This window comes from Mesoplodon mirus, assembly GCF_964341445.2.
Source record: "Mesoplodon mirus genome assembly, chromosome: 1".
Classification (NCBI taxonomy): Eukaryota; Metazoa; Chordata; class Mammalia; order Artiodactyla; family Ziphiidae; genus Mesoplodon; species Mesoplodon mirus.
The window spans coordinates 209,084,241-209,103,242 of record NC_138976.1 but is presented as its reverse complement, the minus strand read 5'-3'; the positions used below and the strand labels follow the sequence as shown (position 1 = coordinate 209,103,242).

General features: G+C 46.0%; 1 protein-coding gene across 2 annotated transcripts in view; it reads left to right on the top strand.

Annotated features, from left to right (window-relative positions):
- The window catches only part of IPPK (inositol-pentakisphosphate 2-kinase), a 47,118-nt gene that overhangs the window by 9,449 nt on the left and 18,667 nt on the right, over positions 1–19,002 (top strand). For both annotated transcript variants that reach the window (XM_082635353.1, XM_082635354.1), the window contains 6 exons: positions 721–816; positions 3,713–3,779; positions 5,760–5,881; positions 7,276–7,365; positions 15,680–15,738; positions 16,163–16,235. In XM_082635353.1, coding sequence (XP_082491479.1) covers positions 721–816; positions 3,713–3,779; positions 5,760–5,881; positions 7,276–7,365; positions 15,680–15,738; positions 16,163–16,235 — 507 coding nt within the window. The remainder of the gene's footprint in view (positions 1–720; positions 817–3,712; positions 3,780–5,759; positions 5,882–7,275; positions 7,366–15,679; positions 15,739–16,162; positions 16,236–19,002) is intronic.

The following is a 19,002-nucleotide window of genomic DNA, read 5'->3' as shown; positions in this document are numbered from 1 at the left end:
GCGTGTTCTGGGTTTTTTTTGTCAGGCTTCGTTCTAATACAGTAGTCCCCTGGAATGCAGACTGTGGTCTGCCTGTTGTATGGTGCCTGGGTGGCAGCTCCAACTGAGACCTCCCCAGAGCCTGAGCCGTGTGTCGGGCACCTCCCAGCCTGCGGTTGAAGAAGCCCTCTCACTCCTGAGCGAGACCTGTGATCAACCCTCTGTACTTCTCGCCTTGGGTCAGAGTGAGGGATACAGGGATGATTTCCTGTCTCACCTAAATCTCACAGCTTATTGATTCTTTAAGAACCTCTGAGGAGAAAATCTTTTATTTCTACATCTAGAAGCTGACGAATAAAATCTAAATATCTACTGATTTTTGTATGGGACAGATGTTTAAAGTCGAATTCCTCAGAAGGTGTGCACGGGCCGCTGGCGGGATCCACGTGTGTTCCCGGTGGGGAGGAAGGCAGGGCACAGATACGGTTCTCAAACATATGGTTTCACAATCACGTGGGGCCCTGAGTACAACACAGAGGTGGGCCTGGGGGCCCCGTGGGACAGAAGCTCCAGTGAGTGTGGCAGTCTTCATGGTGAGGCTCATCTTCCTCCAGGTCCAGGGCCACTGGTGGCTTTTTGTGGCCACATCCATGGCAGCCCTGTATGTGACAGGGGCTTGTGGTGGTGTCAGAGTCTAGGAGGTCCCGGTCGTTGAGGTCTTCTTGTCCTTCTCTTTTGCAGACCTCGGAAGAAATATTTCAGCACCTACAGAACATAGTGGACTTTGGCAAACATGTCATGAAAGAGTTTTTGGGAGAGAACTATGTTCATTGTGGGGTAAGTGATTTTTTTTTAATGTAGTCTAAATTCATGGGCCTGTTCTGTATCAAAGTACCAACTTCTCAATTATAGTTTGGAAGTTGCTTAATGATACCCCCCCACACACACACACACTGTGTTAGTTACAAAGTTTCCAAGTGCTTTTCTCATTTGTTGCACTGTGAAATAGCAGAGCAGATAGTGTTATTCCCATTTTCTAGCATGAGGTTCAGAGATACTTTGTCAGACCTTCACTTGCTGAGATTCCTGGTCTTCACCATCCTGCCCTCACGGAGGCATTTGGTTTGGTGAGAGCTCTCTAGTGAGGTCCAGGCAGCAACACTGACCTTCAGTGGGCACCTTTGAGCAAGTTAGGGAGAAAAGGGGACCCCCATGCTGGGAGGTGTGACCTGGTCTCGTGGGAGAACCCAGCTGAAGCCCATGCGGGGTGATGGCCTCCACCTACCTGCAGGTGGTCTGCGTTGCTGGCTTTTTCTGCTCTCAGTGACCGAGAGGAGTGCCTGTTACAGGCAAGGTCTGCTGTTCAGACACTCATGGAGAGGGCAGCGTAAGAAGCCACAGTGGACTGGCCCTGTGATCCTGGCAATCCTCAGAGCCAGTGGCCTTGGTCCATGCCTGGGACAGCCATTCTTCTGTCTCCACTTTGATCACTGCTGCTTCTCTGCTTACACTGGCCTGACTGCTTGTCTTAGATCAGAGCCCTGAACAGACTAGCAGGTTTGTCATTTTGAACAGAGAGAGCACTGCCTCTGTTTTGTAAATTCTGTACCTTGTGTCCATCCTGAGAAAAATGATACCAAGAAGGTTGAGTAAAAGTTTCTTTGAAGCTTCAGGATTGCCTAGCAAAGTAGAATTTAAACGGCTCCGACAGCAGAACATCCTCCAAGGAGGGTCGTCCTTTGACAGCTTAGGAAGTACTGTGGGTGGTGTTGCTTTGGGTCCCTTAGGCCTGTAGGCTGGGACTAAGGATCCTCTTCCAGGGTGGCCCAGAGCCGTGGAGCTGGCAGTGTGGTGCTGACTGTTGACTGGGGGCCTGAGCACCTCCCAATGTGGACTCTCTGAAGGGCTCTGAGCATCCTTGTGACTTGGCCCTGACTCCCCCAGTACCCCATCTGAGGGATGACCTGTTCAGGAGTTGTGTCTGTTGTTTCCACGGCATCCTGGGGCCTTCACGGGTCAGCCCTAGACAGTGTGGGACTACACAGGGGCAGAGGTCACTGGGGCCATCCTGGGGGCTGGCACCACCCCTAGTGAGGTCCCCAGCTGTCCTGCTGAATTGTGAAAGCCTGAAACCCACCACCCGTGAGAGCCTGAGTCTCTGAGCTATCTGCGTGCCGGGTGCCACCTACTTCTTAGCCTGGACGGTGTGTGAGTGAATGCAGGTATGCCAACTACCAGTGTCCTTCTTGGGGAGAGAGCATGCTCATCTGGCCAAGTGGGAGTGTTTCTCTGTCTCACAGCACTTGGGGGCTCTAGACCTTTCTTCCAGGAGGGGCCAGCAGTGAAGGAGAATGGGGAGGAGCTTGGGGTTCCAGCCAATGGCAGCCCGGCAGGTGGGAATAGCACTGGGGTGTCCCCCCAGGGCCCAGGGCATGCTCTAGCTCCAGGTTTGATTCTGTTTGTGCACAGTGCACAAGGCTCTGGGCATATGAGGTGAGCCCACCAGGTCACATGTCGGGAATATTCATCCCGTTGACATACCTCCTTCGCGTGAAGACACTGCCAGAGTGAAACACAACCTGCTTTTCCTCCAGGTGGTTGTAGTATCAAGAGAGGACTGCCACTCAGGCCCAGAACTGTTGAAATGTGGGATACAGAGCACATCTCTGGCCCGAACAAGACCATGTTCAGGCAAAATCAGCATTTGTAAATGATGCTGTTTTCTCTGACTGATGGCATGAGCTAGGTTAAAGTGGAGCCCTGGGGAGCGTGTTTCCCTCTTCTGTGTCCTGGGATGAGACGTAACTAGCACAGTGGTGAGAGAGCAAGGCTCAGAGTGACAGACACGCCCCTTGTGCCCGTGCTGCCTCCGGCCCTGCCTGGCTGGTTTGGGGACTGGTCTAGGCCTGTCTTCATGTGAGCTGGAGGTTAGGTGGGACAGGGCATGATGGAGAAGGTGTGGCATGTAAGTGGACAGGATCCCAGCATTCTCATTCTAGGCAGGTATCTCGCGTCCCCTTGGGATTCCTTTAGAAGTCAGAATTCTGCCACCCTGGAAACATGGGGAAGATGATGAGCAATGTGGATTAAATAGAAGCTCTTAGTTTGGTAGACGGCAAGAAATAGTAGAGAGTAGTTGCTCCTTTGTTTTTTTGCCCCAAAGCACCAAATATTGGCCATCCTGAGTCCTGTGGCCGATGGGTGCCCAGGACGTCTCACCCAGAGATTAATATTTGATCAGACCCTGTTCCTTGAGCTGCTTCTCAGATGGAAATGTGAGGAGCCTCAGGTTGTCTGAGGAGATAGCTGGTGAGGAACTTCTTGCAGGCAGAGAACTGCCTCCGGCCCCTGCTTTGCTGTCCACAGACACTGAGAATGAGGCTGAGGTCGCCGTGAGAACAGAGGAGTGGGTGAGGAACACTCTTTGGAGACTGACTAGGTGACACGGGGCACGCTTCTGGCCACCAGCGCTGTGGACACCAGCTGCTCCGAGGAGGGCCTGTTCCGCTTAGTGCACAGAAACTTCAGCATCTCTGTTTAATCTGGACATGTCCTTAAAATAACAGAGCAGCTTTTATTCCTAAAACCCACATACTGAGTATTTTTTTTAATGTGGTAACATATACATAACATAAAACTTACCATTTTCACCATTTTTAAGTGGTTCTGTGGCATTAAGTCTGTTCACATTGCTGTGCATTCCACGCTGAGTATTTCTTATTTGTTCTTACAGGAAGTTGTTCAGCTGCCTTTAGACTTTGTGAAACAGCTTTGTTTAAAGATACAGTGTGAAAGACCAGGTAAGGGTTTCTAACTTACGAATTGATAATATTCCACTTGAAATGTGTTTGACATTACTACTCATCTTAGGTAGATACAGATGTAGTTTTTAACTTTATTATCAGGGGTAGAAACCCTAGGAGCTCATGAGTACAATTCTGGGCATCAGATTTGCAGATCACTGCAGGGAATATATGACCAAGAACAAATTGATAAAAATAAAAATGCATTTGGGAGCCAAGAGGGAGCTGAAGGAGTTCAGGGGAGACTTAGGGAAGGGAAGGTGGGCTCCAGGGGGGGCCTGGAGGAGTCCAAAGGAAAACCGGGGTAGACCTGAGCCATGGAGGGTGGGCTAGGCCCTAGAGGGTGGCAGTCCTGGAAACCTTCTCCCAGAAGCTGGCACCACCCAACCTGCTCGTCCTCTTGAGCTAAGGTGGGAGACATGAATTTTTGTACCTCCCCGCTTCACCTCATGTACTTCCCCACCATCACCATACATACCCCACCCCCCATCGCCACACATGCTTTTCACCCATCACTACACATACCTTCCCCTAGTCACCTCCCAGACCTTCTCCCATCACCTCCCGTACCTTTCCCAGTCACCACAAATACGTTCCCCCATCATCTCCCATATCTTCCCCCCATCACCACACATACTTTCCCTCCATCACCCCCAAACCTTGCCCCCCTTTACCTCCCACACCTCTCCCGCATCACCACACATACCCTCCCCCATCACCTCACGTACCCTCCCCGCAGTCACCTCACGTACCGCCCCACGTCGCCTCACGTATTTTCCCCTCAGTACCTCATGTCCCTTCCCTACACCTGCTCGTGGCGGTAATGACAGTAACCATGTCAAAGCTTTTCCTGTCACAGAGGCAAAGATGTGAAATCTATGTTGTTGAGGAGTGAAATGTCTCCTCCTGAAGCACAGCCAGGCCGTCAGGGTGTGCAGTGAGTCAATATAAAATCCTTTTCGTATTTGATTAGGAAAATGAAAGAAAACAGGATAGTGTGCCCTGGAGCCCTCAGTCTGGGGAGCAGTGAGGAGCGGGGCTTCACGGGTGGAGAGGACCAACGAAGGGGGAGGAGGTAGCGGCTTCGTTCGAAGCCTGGGCTGTGTCTCGGCTCTGTTTTCCCATCGAGACAAAGACAGACCGAGGCCTGCTGTGGCTCTGCCATCTACGTACTCGTGCCACACAGCATCATTAGTCTTATAACTGGCAGTTATACGACTGAACAGTAATAAGACCGTCCCCTGCTGTAATAAGGACGCATAGTCAGCCTTGTTATGTGGAAGGAGGAAAGCTGACTTCTCCTGGGACCAAGAGGCCATATCTTATGTGACTGTCTACAATATAGCTTCTAGGGGTCAGTGCTGAGGAAATACTGGTGTTTGCGTATTCTGAAGGAAGCTTTAAAAGGAAGGTAGTGGCTGTTGCCTCCTTCCTCTCTGAGCTCCTGGGTTAAGGGAGTCACAGAATTGGGGAGCAGTTCCCAAGATCACCCTCATTCATGACAGCTGCATGTTTGGGGGTCCCCAGGACCAATCTCAGGTCTGCTAATTTGCTAGAAGGACCCACAGAACTCACTGTTATCCTCATGGTTATGGCTTATTACAGCTAAGGGACACAGATTAAAACCAGCTGAGATAAGAAGGGTTAGGGTTTTTGCTGGGGCTTGGGCATATAGACACAGCTGACCACCTGTGTGGCTGCCCTCAGCCTCCAGCCCCTCTGGAGGTCAAGCTGATACTACAGGGCCCAAACTCCTACCACAGATCGCAGCATTATACTCATGTGACTCTAGGTCCCCAGGTAAACTCCTCAGGCAAGACATCCCGAGGCTTAGAGGTGACCTCTCAAGAGTGGAGGCCAAGGGCAGCCCTCTCTTGGGCAAGGCTGATCCTTCCCCAACAGGAGTCCGAGTTGCCATGGAGTCCTCCTGTCTCTCTTGCACTGATCCTCACGTATTTTCCCTGCTCTGTTTTCCAGAATCTCGCTGTGACAAGGACCTGGACACTCTCAGTGGTTATGCTCTGTGCCTTCCCAATTTAGCCAGACTTCAGACCTACCATTTTGCAGAACACCGGCCGATTCTGTGTGTAGAGATCAAGGTGAACTTCTGTCAAGGGGGTACTGGTGTGGGGGAAAAGGGAAAGGTGGGTCCAGACTGTAAATCCACGAGTCATCTGCCTGGAGTGCACTTTGCCCATGCTGGGCCCCACGACCTAGGCAGCCCCCCAACTCCCAGAGAGTAGGCTTACTTCTTGCTCCTTCTGTGTGTGCCTCTTGCACCGTGCTATTCTGGTTCCTTGCCCTGGCCAGACCTGAGGGGCATGGCTTCCCAGACCCCCAGATTTAGGCTCGTTCTCAGGTGTCATAACAGGGAGCCAGCCAGGGACAAGCCCTAGCCGATGGCCACCAGAAGGAAGCATGGGTTCCACTCTGCTTATTTTCCTTGGAGGGTGCAGCTTGCCAGGGCCTCTCTTGACCTCCTTCCCAGCTGTGCCTACTTGGCTGCTTGGTGACACTGCATGCCATGCTCCAAGAGCTCAGCTTGAGGACCACCCTTTAGACTGGGTGACACTCTGTTCCTTTGCTTCTCAGGAGAATGCTCAGGAGAGACCTCCAGGAGGCATAGCAGCCTTTGTGTCTCTCAAGGCCCTGGTTTGTCGTGGCAGGGATCCTCAGGAGGAGGCGACAAAGGATGTCGCTTGTCTAGTGCAGGGCAGTGATTGCTGGATAAGGGCCAGGCCCCTGCTTCAGCTCTGTGGCTCAGTGTCCAGAGTGGCCACCTGAGTCTCCCTCAAGAAGCCTGCCAGATATCTTGTTATTTGTTTCCTTCCTCCAAACCTTTGGTGGTGACTTGTGGGTCATGCTCTTGGCCCTGAGCATTCACATCCCTGGGTGTTCAGTGTGGACTGATGTTCTGCTTCTCCAAGCAGAGGGTGAGTGTCTCAGGCGTCACAAATGATGGGCAGCGTGACCTTCAGTGCCCCGACGCTAGGCAGTGGTCTTTCGTATTGTATGTGCCTAGAAATCATGGCTTTTAAAAGGCAACTAGAGTTTCAGATGTTCTGGGAGCCCAGCAACCATCATATGGGCACCTTCCCCTTCACACAGTCTGATCAGAGGGACCAAGGGTTCTTCTTCTTGGAGCTGGAGTGTGTGGCAGATCTGCACTCCTAGAGTCTTTCCAGTCTTGTTCTACGATGAAAACACACAGCTACTCTTTGTTGTCAAGCTAGCAATTGAGGCATCACTGTTCTTCCCCAGTGAGAGTTCTGGCTTTGGATTCTCTAGCGGCCAAGAGATATTTATGTGATGCAGTGGGGGAGGCATCAACTCCCACTGGGGACTGAAGATAAAAGCACCTTTGGGGAATGTTTATATCTAACACTTGCTGATTCTCCTGGGAGCTGCACTTCATTATCCTGTAGCTATGTCTACCTAAAGGTATGTGTTTTCTCCCTAAGCTTTTTTTCTTCCTTACTTGTTTATTTTGCAGCCAAAATGTGGGTTTATTCCTTTCTCCGGTGATGTTACGCATGAGATGAAGCATAAGGTGTGTCGTTACTGCATGCACCAGCACCTCAAGGTGAGAAGAGTTGACCAGCTGGGTTCCCTTCCTGCACAGAGCCTTGTGATGAATGGCTGGGCCACCTGGAGTTTTCAGAGGAGTAAAATAAAACATAGATATTATTTACTTTTTATTTCAAAAGCACTTCACGTTCATCTTTTTCTTAATTGAGATATTTGCATATCCTAAGATTTGCACTTTTAAGATATATAATCCAGTGGATTTTAGTTTATTCATAAGGTTGTGCAACCATCACCACTATCTAATTCCAAAACATTTCATCACCTCGAAAAGAAGTCCTGTGCCCATTAGCAGTCACTCCCTGTCCTGCCAACCCCTGGCAACCACCTATCTCTGTGGATTTGCCTATTCCGGACATTTCCTATAAATGGAATCACACAAATTGTGGCTTTTTGTGACTCTCTTCTTTTACTTAGCATAATATTTTTGAGGTTCATACACATTGTAGCATTTATCAGCACTTCGTTTCTTTTATGGCTGAATAATACTCCATTGTATGGGAACATTTTGTTTATCCATTCATCTATTGATGGACATGTGGGTTTTTTCCTTTTGGCTGTTGTGAATAATGTTGCTATAAATGTGCGTGTACATGTACATGTTTGAGTCACTGTTTTCAGTTCTCTTGGGTATATTCCTAGGAGTGGCATTGCTGGGTCTTAGGGAAATTCTGTTTAACTTTTGGAGGAAATGGCAGATTGTTTTCTATAGCCATAGCACCATTCTGTATCCCCACCAGCAATGTATGAGGGCTCCAGTTTCTCCACATCCTCGCTTGCACTTGTTATTGTCCCTGTTTGTGATTTTTTTTTTTTTTTGCAGTACGTGGGCCTCTCACTGTTGTGGCCTCTCCCGTAGCGGAGCACAGGCTCCGGACGCGCAGGCTCAGCGGCCATGGCTCATGGGCCTAGCTGCTCCGCGGCATGTGGGATCTTCCTAGACCGGGGCACGAACCCGTGTCCCCTGAATCGGCAGGTGGATTCTCAACCACTGTGCCACCAGGGAAGCCCCCTGTTTGTGATTATAGTCATCCTAATGGATATGAAGTAGTATCTCATGTGATTTTCATTTGCATTTCTCTAACGGTTAGTGATGTTGAGCATCTGTTCATGTGCTTATTGGCTATTTGTATATCTTCTTTGGAGAAATGTCTATTCAAATTCTTTACCTGTTTTTGAAATGAGTTGTTTGTTTTTTAGTTGTTTTAGGGGTTCTCTGTTTATTTTGGATGTTAATTTCTTTATCAGATACATGATTTGCAAATATTTTCTCCCATTCTGTTGGTTGCCATTTTACTCTGTTGATAGTGTCCTTTGTTGCACAAAAGTTTTAAATTTTGATAAAGTCTAATTTGTCTTTTTTTTCTTTTGTTGCCTATGCCTTTGGTGTCATATCCAAGAAATGTTTACATAAACCAAGGTCATGGTGCTTTTCCCATATGTTTTCTTCTAAGAGTTTTGTAGTATTAGCTCTTATGTTTAGGTCTTTGATCCATTTTGAGTTAGTTTATGTGTTTGATGTTAGGTAAGGGCCCAACTTCATGTGATATCCAGTTTTCCCAGGACCACTGTGAAAAGACCGTCATTTCTCCATTGAATGGTCTTGGCACCTTTATCAAAGATCTATTGGCCATATATGTGAGGGCTTATTTCTGGCCTTCTATTGTATTCTATTGGTCTGTATGTCTGTCCTTATGCCAGTGCCACACTCTTGATGGCTGTAGCTTTGTAGTAAGTTTTGAAATCAGGAAGTGTTAGTCTTCTAGCTTTGTTCTTCTTTTTTCAAGATTGATTGTTCACGATTGTTTTGGCTATTTGAGGCCCCTTACAATTACATGTGAATTTGAGAATTGGATTTTTCATAACTGCCAAAAAAGACTTTGGAATTTTGACAGAAATTTCAGGAATCTATAGGTCACTTTGGGTAGTACTGCCATGTTAACAATACTAAGTCTTATAATCCATGAACACAGGCTCTCTTTCCACTTACTTAGGTTTTCTTTAATTTCCTTTCAACAGTATTTTATAGTTTTCAGTGTACAAGTCTTTCACCACTTTGGTTAAATTTATTTCTAGGTATTTTATTATTTTGGAATATTGTAAATGTGGTTATAAATAGGATTGCTTCCTTAATTTCCTTTTTGGTTTGTTTATTGCTAGGGTATAGAAACACAACTAATTTTTGTGTGTTGATCTGGTACCCTACAACTTTGCTGAATTCATTTATTAGCTCTGATAGCGTTCTTTTAGATTCTTTGGAATTTTCTATGTACAGGATCATGTCATCTGTGAATAGAGTTTTACTTCTTCTTTTCCAATTTAGATGTCTTTAAGCTTCACGATTTCCAAGACAGCAGCTGGGATTTTTGATAAGGATTCCAATGTATTGCAGATTAGTATGGGAAGTATTGCCACCTTAACAGTATTAATACTCTGTGAACACAGGATGTTTTTCCATTTATTTAGGTCTTTAATTTCTTCCAGCGATGTGATAAAGTTTTCAGCCTATAAATCTGTGTGTCTTTTGTTGAACTTATTCCTAAATTTTTTATTTTTGGGGATGCCATTGTAAATGGAATTTTTAGAAATTTCATTTTCAGATTGTTTATTGCATAGAAATACAACGGATTTTTTAATATGTATATTTAATTGTGATGACATACACATGACATAAACTTTACCGTCTTATCCATTAGGTGTACAGTTCACTGACCTTAAGCACATTTACATCGTTTGGCAACTGTCACCACCATCCATCTCCAGAACATGGTTCATCTTGTAAGACTGAAACTCTGCATCCATTAAACAACTCTACATTTCTTCCTTTCTCAAACCCCTGGCAACCACCATTGTAGTTTCTATCTCTATGAATTGGACTACTGTAGGGACCTCATATATGAGGAATCACAGAGTATTTGTCCTTTTGTGACTGGTTTACTTCACTTACCATAATGTCCTCAAGGTTCATCCATACTGTAGGTTGTGTGAGAACTTCCTTCCTTTTTAAGGCTGAATAATATCCCATTGAATGTATATACCATATTTTGTTTATCCATCCATCCATTGATGGGCACTTGGGCTGCTCCCATTTCTTGGCTATTGTGGATAACACTTCTGTGAACGTGGGTGTACAAATATTTCTTTGAGACTCTGCTTTCACCTCTTTGGGGTATATACCCAGAAGTTGAACTGCTGGATCATATGGTAATTCTGTTTTTAATTATGAGTACAATATTGTATAGAAATAGTAAGAGTGGGCATCCTTATCTTGTTCCTGATATTAGGGGTAAAGCTTTCAGAATTTCACTGTTGAATGTAATGTTCTCACTGTGAGTTTGTGAAAGATGTTCTTTTAGAGTTTTTTTGTTTTGTTTTTATTAATCATGAAAGAATGTTAGATTTTGTCAAATGCTTGTCCTGCATCTGTTGAGATGGTCATGAGTTGTTTTCCTCTTTCTATTAATATGGTGTATTACATTGATTGATTTTCATATGTTGAACCACGCGTGTATTTGATAAATCCCATTTGATGATAGGTGTGTAATCTCTTTAATATGCTGCTAATGTGGTTTGTTAGTTTTTGTTGAGGATTTTTTCTTGAGGGATATTTGTCTGTAGTTTTCTTTTCTAGTGATGCTTTTGTCTAGTTTTGGTACCAGGGTAATAACTGGCTTCATAGAATGAGTTAGGAAGTGTTTTCCATCTTTTACTCTTCAGTTTTTTGGAAGAGTTTGAGTATTGGTGTTGATTCTTCTTTAAACATTTGATAGCATTCAGTAGCAAAGATGGACCAGATGGTCCTGGGGTTTTCTTTGTTGAAAGATTTTTTTAAAGTCTTTATTGAATTTGTTACAATATTGCTTCTGTTTTTTATGTTTTGATTTTTTGGCCCCAAGGCATGTGGGAATCTTAGCTCCCCGATCAGTGTTTGAACCCGCACCCCCTGCACTGGAAGGTGAAGTCTTAACCATTGGACTGCCAGGGAAGTCCCCGCTGAAAGATTTTTGATTACTGATTCAGACTTTTGTTATGTCTGTTTAGATTCTCTATTTCTTCTTGAGTCAGTTTTGGTAGTTGTATGTTTCTAAGAATTTGTTCATTTCATCTAATTTGTTGGCATATAATTTTTCATAGCATTCCTCTAAAATTCTTTTTATTTCTGCAAGGTTGGTAGTAATGTCTTTTCTTTCATTCTTGGTTTCAGTCATTTGAGTCCTGTCTTTTTTTTTCTTGATCTAGCCAAAGGATTGCCATATTTGTTGATCTTTTCAAAGAAACAACTTTTGGTTTTGTTACTTTTCTCAAATTTTCCCTTTCTATACTCTGTTTCATCTGTCTCTGCTCTAATCTACTACTTCTTTTTCTCTGTTTGCATTGGATTTAGTTTGGTCTCTAGTTTTTTTAGGGTAGAAAATTAGGTTATTGATTTGAGATCTTTCTTCCTGTTAATATAGGTGTTTACAAGTATAAATTTCTCTCTAAACATTGCTTTCTCTGCCTCCTATAAATTTTGTTATGTTGTCTTTTCATTTTCATTTATCTCAGTTTATTTTCTGACTGCTCTTTTGATTTCTTATTTGACTCATTGATGATTAGGAATGTGTTTAGTTTTCATGTATTTGTGAGTTTCTCAAATTTCCTTTTATTATTTGTTTCTAGTTTCATTCCACTGAGTTTGCAGAGTCATATCCTTTTAAATTAATTGAGACTTGTTTTGTGGTTTACCATATGGTTTCTCCTTGAGACTGTTTCATGTTTACTTGATTAGAACATACTCTGCTGTTGTTGAGTGGAGTGTTGTATAGATACTTGTTAAGTCAGTTGGTTTATAATGTTGTGCAAGTCTTCTACTTCCTTGTTGGTTTTCTGTCTAGTTGTTCTGCCTATTGATTTAACGTCTTAACCTAGACAATCTAACTCAATAACACTTCGATTTCAGTAGTATACATAGACCCTGCTCCTGTATCGCTTTGTTGCCTTCCCCCTCTGCTGTGCTGTTACTGCCATACAAATTACATCGTTATGCATTGTATGCCTGTCAATACAGATTTGTAATAATTGCCTTATGCCATGCAGGGGACATTCTGTCTTTTGAACCAGGTAGAAGAAAAACGTTACAAACAAAATATATTTATATTATCCTTTATACCTACCTATGTAGTTCCTTTACCCAGTGGCCTTTATTTCTTCATGTGGATCTGAGTTACTGTCTAGTGCCCTTTTAGTTCAGCCTGAAGATTTCCCTTTAGTATTTCTTGTAGGCAGGTTTTCTAGCAACACATTTTTTAAGTTATTGTTTATCTGGCAATGTCTTAATTATTGCTTCATTTGAAAGGATAATTTTATAGGCAAGACTTCTTGGTTGATAGTCTTTTTTCTTTCAGCACTGTGTGTTCCATCCCAGTGCCTCTGGCCTCCATGGTTTTCAGTGAGAAATCAACTCTTAGTCTTATGGAGGATCCTACATCATGAGTCACTTCTCTCTTGCTGCTTTCAAGATTCTCTCTCTCTTTGTCTTTGGACAGTTTTATTATGATGTGTCTAGGTGTGGAGCTCTTGGACTTTATCCTAAAATCCACTGATGGTTTCTTCTGCCTACTCAGATCTGCTGTTGAGCCCTTCTTGTGACTTCTTCATTTTAGTTATTGTATTTTTCAATGACAAAATTTCTATTTGGTTCCTTTTTATAATTTCTATCCTTATTAATATCCCCTGTTTGTTAATACATTGTTCTCCGTGTCTCCTTCAGTTCTTTGTCCTTGGTTTCCTTTAGCTTAAAGCTTATTTAAAATAGTTGAGTTAAAGTCTTTGTCAAGTAAGTCCAATGTATGAATTTCTCAGGGACAGCCTATTGATTGTTTCTTTCCTGGGTATGGACCATACGTTTTTGTTTCTTTGCATGTCTTGTAATTATTTGTTGAAAACAGGCATTTTAAGTAATATAATGTAACCACTCTGGAAATCAGTTTCTACAACCTTTCTAGGATTTGTTGTTGCTGCTTGTTGTAATTGTTATTGTTTTCTGATTTTTCTTTGCCAAGTTTGAGAAGTCTGTTCTTTGTTGTTTGTGGCCTCTGATGCTCCATTAGCTTAGGTGAGCAGCTAATGGTTTAACAGAGATTTCTTAAATGCCTGAGACCATTAAGTCTCCCAGGCTTTACTGAGGGGCTTTGTGTGTGTACTGGGGCCTGCCATCAACACTTAGCAGGGCGGTTGCAACTCTGCCTTAGCCTTCACTTCTGCAGAGCCTCAGATCACCAGGAGGTGGTGGCCTTTTCAGGTCTTTCTGGAGCTTGTGCATGGCCTCCTAGATGCCCAGGATATACTGGAGCTTTTCAAAGCCCTGTGTACATGTTGTTCCTCTGCTTTTTCTTTTTAGTTTTAGGTTAGCCTATTGTTTGCCACAACTGTCAACCAGTATCTCAGGAAGTCATGAAGTTAAACAGTTGCCTCTGAATATTTTTCACAAATGTCCCTGGGGGAAAATGCCCTCTTTTTTTTTTTGCGGTACGCGGTCCTCTCACTGTTGTGGCCTCTCCCAGTGTGGAGCACAGGCTCCGGACGCGCAGGCTCAGTGGCCATGGCTCACGGGCCCAGCCGCTCCGCGGCATGTGGGATCTTCCCGGACCAGGGCATGAACCCGTGTCCCCTGCATCGGCAGGCGGACTCTCAACCACTGTGCCACCAGGGAAGCCCGAAAATGTCCCTTTTGTAATTGGTTAGCTCTGAGTCAAGTCAATGAAGACAGGAAACCAAGAAACAGGTCAAATAATGACCACTCTCTGGGAATGAGGCTTTGGAGAAGCTCCTATACCATTTAGCCTTCTCCGATGGCTGCCACACTTCTGTTTTCACTGTGATTGGGGATGTTGGTTTTTAGGGTTCCCTTGGTGCTAGACAGAAGGGGTAAGAATAAGGCATTAAAAGTGCCACATAGCTCACTGTTCTTATTTAGATATGGCCATTTTTCTTGTATAATACCTTCCAGATTGTTGTAAGCCTTTGGTTAATTTTCTGGTTTCTGAAAATTTTGATCCTAACTGTTTTTTTCTCCTTGCCCTTATGGGGGAGAGAATTTCTAGAGGTCCTTAGTCCATCTTTTCTTTGTGGTGTTATAACTTTCTAGGCTCTTAGGAAAAAGAAGGTATGGGAGCCATTCCTTTTAGGAGATGGTTTTCATTGTTACCATTCATTTTCAACATATATGATGGATTTTTAAGAACTGGGTTTTTTTTTTTTTGCTATGAAATAGTACCTGCTTGTTGAATTGATAAAATATGTCATTTTATGAATTAGGTCTCCTGCCTTCCCAGAGGCAACTCACGTTGTCAGTTTGCATGTCCTTCCAGACTTCTTCCTGTGCCAACAAAAATATACGTGTTATTCAAGTGGAAGTGAGGTGATGCCTTTCCCTACACATATTCTCATGTGTGCTCACACGTGCATGTGTGCACACATACACTTTTATAAAGCAAATATGGAGTCTTGCCATAAGTTATTGTTCTGCTCATTGCTTTTTTCACTTAACTAATCCTTGGAGATTGATTGTTGTGTATCATTCAGGGCTTTTTCAATGCATATTTGGATACATGCATGTATAGATGCACATATCCTTTTTTTTTTAAAGCGAAAGTGATTTCATATGTGTTGTTCTGCCAGTTGCTTTTCTCCTTGAATAAATATTGGTGATTTTGAGCTCTACCTCTTTCTGTTAGCGGCTGCATATTATTTTTTCATTCCTTCATTCAACATGTGGCTTGCTGTGTCCTGGCCCATACGAGCAGATGTCGTTTGATTTATTTAGTTGTTTCTAGGTCTTGCTGTCGCAGTTAGGTCACAGTGAATCCTTGACCCAGCGATTCCTCATACATTTGCCAAATCGGGGGGCACGCACATTAAAAATTTTGATGGAAACCAGCAAGTTGCCTTTCAAAAGGTTGTACCAATTTATCTTCTCGCTGACAACATGAAATTGCTAGTTGGGTGCCCCCTCCCCTTCCTGGATATTGTAAAGATTTGTTCATCTGATTACCAAACTTCAGCCGTGTCATCTTAGAAAGGTGCTTGCTGCCGTCTCTCTGCTCATGTGGAGGGGCTGGCAGCTACGTGAGGCTCTCAGAGGAGGGCCGAAATTTCCTGGGGTCACAGTCAAGCCCCCTGCCCCAGCTAGTGATGTGCACTTGGAGGTGGTGCCATCTGCTGGGCCCTTCAGCTGCCTTGGTCATCTCACAGTCACTTGGGCTGTTTTGTGTGTTAGAGTTGGAGTGCTCCCCCAGTCCACTCATGGACACCCTGTGGTGGTTTCTTAACAGGTAGCAACTGGGAAGTGGAAGCAGATAAGTAAATATTGTCCCCTTGATCTCTACTCAGGGTAAGCGAACACTTCTCCTTTGTCCCTCGTGCTGCCTTTCTTGGTGGGGGGTGGCATTCTGTGCAGTGGGGGGTGGGAGTGGGCCACATTCTGTGAGGTGGGGGCTACTTGACTGCAGATAGCCAGGGCCCTGGGCAGGGTCCAGGGTTCTTGCCTAGGGTCAGTGTTGCCTCCATAGGTTCCTGCAGATGACCTGTGGGAGCCAGTGGCTGGGGAGGTATTGCCAGAGGAAGGGGCAGAGAGCAGGGTGGGGATCAGGGGCAGGGATGGGGGTCCCTCTGTGAGCAGGGCTGGGGAGAATGCAGCTCCTTAATCTGCAAAGCTCAGGGACCTCGAGTGGCAGCTCTTGGGCATGTCCCCTGAGCCACGGGCAGGTGAATGCAAAGTCGGCTTTAATTCTGTCAATAATACTTTCTCTTTTTAGAAATAAACAGAGAATGTACTTTGCTTTGAAAAGCTTGTTACAGGAGGCACAGAACAACTTAAAGATCTTTAAGGTAAGAGCTGCTTCTGTCTTATGGCACTCTTAGGGTGGGGCCTGTTGGTGTCCGAACTGAGCTGGATGAACCCATGGTGCTTTGGTCCCTGACAGGGCTCTGTGACCTTGCAGACGAGGGCATCTGGGCTGGGGCTGGCTTAGCATGATACTTTGGGTCCTTTTTCCAAGCCTCATTTCATGGGCATGTCATCCTGGGACTCCTGGGATGTGTGACGGTGACTCCTTGACCACTGGGTGGCCTCCGGCTCCTTTGACACATAGACCCTGACTCTGGTTCTTGGAGAAAGATGGCCCTGACTGCGTCCCAGGAGTCCTGTGTGGTTGAGATGGGAGCAGGAGCTGGGGCAGGGCATCCTAGAGGGTGGCCACACTTGTGCCTTTCCTCCCGAGTAACTGAGGGAACTTATAATTTGGGGATCTCCTTGTCAGTTAGTGAGTTCTCAGAGTCCTGCATCCTGATCGTGGGAACGGTTCTGCATGCAGAATATTCACCATCTGTCACTGGCACCTTCTGTTTCCTCATTGCCACCTGCTGCTGGCACCCTGACCAGACTCGCTGAGGCCCTGTGGTCCCCTGGCCTGCTGCTAGCCGGAGGAGGAGGAGAGGCTGAGGGGCAGGAGTGTGGAGAGAGGGGGTGCGGGGAGAGGGGAGGAGGGCTGGCCCAGATCTGGAGGAGGGCTTGGTGTGACCTGTGTTGGATATGTGTCCCCTGGGATCCCCCTTGTCACCTCCTTTTCTTCTTACCACTGACTGCCCCCAGTACTGGTTATCTCCTTATTAAGTATGACATATAAGCGAGAGTTTGTGACAGGCTCCAGGTTCACAGGCTCTGGGTCTGTGTGGAGTAGCAGGGCTGTTGGGTGTGGACAGCCTTGTGCCCTCTGTGTCCTGTTCCGTGTGGATAGTGCTGTTCTGCACACTGGATGCCCCTCAGAAGTGGACTCAGAGAAGTTGGGAGGGAAGCCTATTCTTGCCTGGCTTCCCCCCATGGTTCAAAAATCTGGTCAGAGTGAATCAACTTTACCTTGTCTGCCTCCACCTTCCCAAATCTAGAAAAAGAGGACATTTTAAAATCAGTTTTTATTTCTAAATCTTATAAAGACTTCAGGAATTGTATATTTAAATCCTAAAGATAAGTTCCCTTTCATCTGGGGATTTATTTGGAACCTATAATGAGGCTGGCATTTTGTCCTAAATGGACCCTTTTCTGACTGCCCCCGCCTAGGCTGGCCTGTCAGGGCCACACTTAAGCTGAGTGGTGAGTCTGGCTTGGCCCCTGGGTGAGCTGACCTGTCCTGGGTCCTGGGACCTGGGACCTGGGACTGAGAACCCTGGCTATCTGCTGCTTCTGTTGAACTCAGCTGGGGGAAGAAAATCCAGAGGTTGAGATAATAGTTTCAAAAGAGATGGATTAAAAGAAGTGACATGGAATGGCTTTTTAAAATCATACCCGGAGCAAGTCAGTACATCATTGCCAGTGCCAGCACCTCTCAGGAGCAAGCTCTCTGGTTCTGAAGCTCACGCCTTCCCTTGTTGTGAAATTCCATGTGTGGAGAAGTTTCCTGGGCCACGGTCGGTGCTACCACCGTGCTGTCTGTCGTTGGAGCCTTCTCCTTGTCTGTCCGAATGTTGGTCACAGACTCCAAGTCTGTGGCTCTGTCCACTAATACTGGATACTTGTGAGATGTGGTGGGGGACATGCGGGGTTGTCACAGAGCCCAAGACGATAGCTCTCTGCCAAGTGTCACATGAGGTGCTTGAGCAACCATATTTGTATATGTAAGATGCCCATCTACCTGGATTCCAGACACTGGGGAGAAGAGGCCTTCTATTGTCCAGGGGTCACTCAACTGCTTATGGGCCTGAAGGAGAGAGTTTCATGGTAGGCCAAGGCTGCCCTTGCACTGTACCGCAAGCCAAACTCTGGCCCTACCTCCTGGTTGCAACCCATGTTGACTGGTTTTGGCTTGGTACTTCATCTTGGCCTGCTTTCCTCCTGGGAGCTCCTGCTTTTCCTTTGCCTGGCGTGCCCTCCTCCCTCTGTAAGGCCATCTCAAGGGTCAGCATCTCTTGTTGGTTTCCCCTGGTCCTTTGGCCAGCAGTGGCCACAGTTGTGTTCCCATCTCCTTGGACACCCACATCTGTGAACTCTGATGGTGCTAACAGGGGGCTCCCAGGGGAGGCACCATGCTGCTGAATCCCGGGAACTTGCTGAGGGAGGAATGTCCAGTCCACACTTCTCACTGGGTTGAATTGAGCCCCATCCGCCACCTGGGGGCAGAGCAGGGATCGTCCTCATCGTATTATCTACTACTGCATAACAGCCACTTACCATCTCAGTTTTTGTGGCCAGGAATTAAGGAGCAGCATAGCTGGTTCTGGCTCAGGGTCCCTCTGGAGGCTGCATCCCATATGAAGGCTCAGCTGGGGCCGGGGCTCTGCTCCTAGGACGGCGCCGCCACAGCCACTGGCAGAAGGCCTTAGTTCCTGGCCACGGGGGACTCCATGGGGCTGCTCAGTGCGGCTGCTGTGATCTGAGAAGAGAGTCATCAGGACAGAAGCCGCAGCATCTTTTATAACTTACTCTTGCTGGGGGTATGCTATGCTCTGCTCGTATTCTGTCAGTCACACAGACCAGACCTCCACAGTGCAGAGAGGACTACAGAGTATGAGTGTCAAGGGATGGGGGCCATTGGGGACCTACCTGGAGGCTGCTGACCACACTGTCTCACAGACAAGGAAACTAGGGGCAAGGGATTCATCA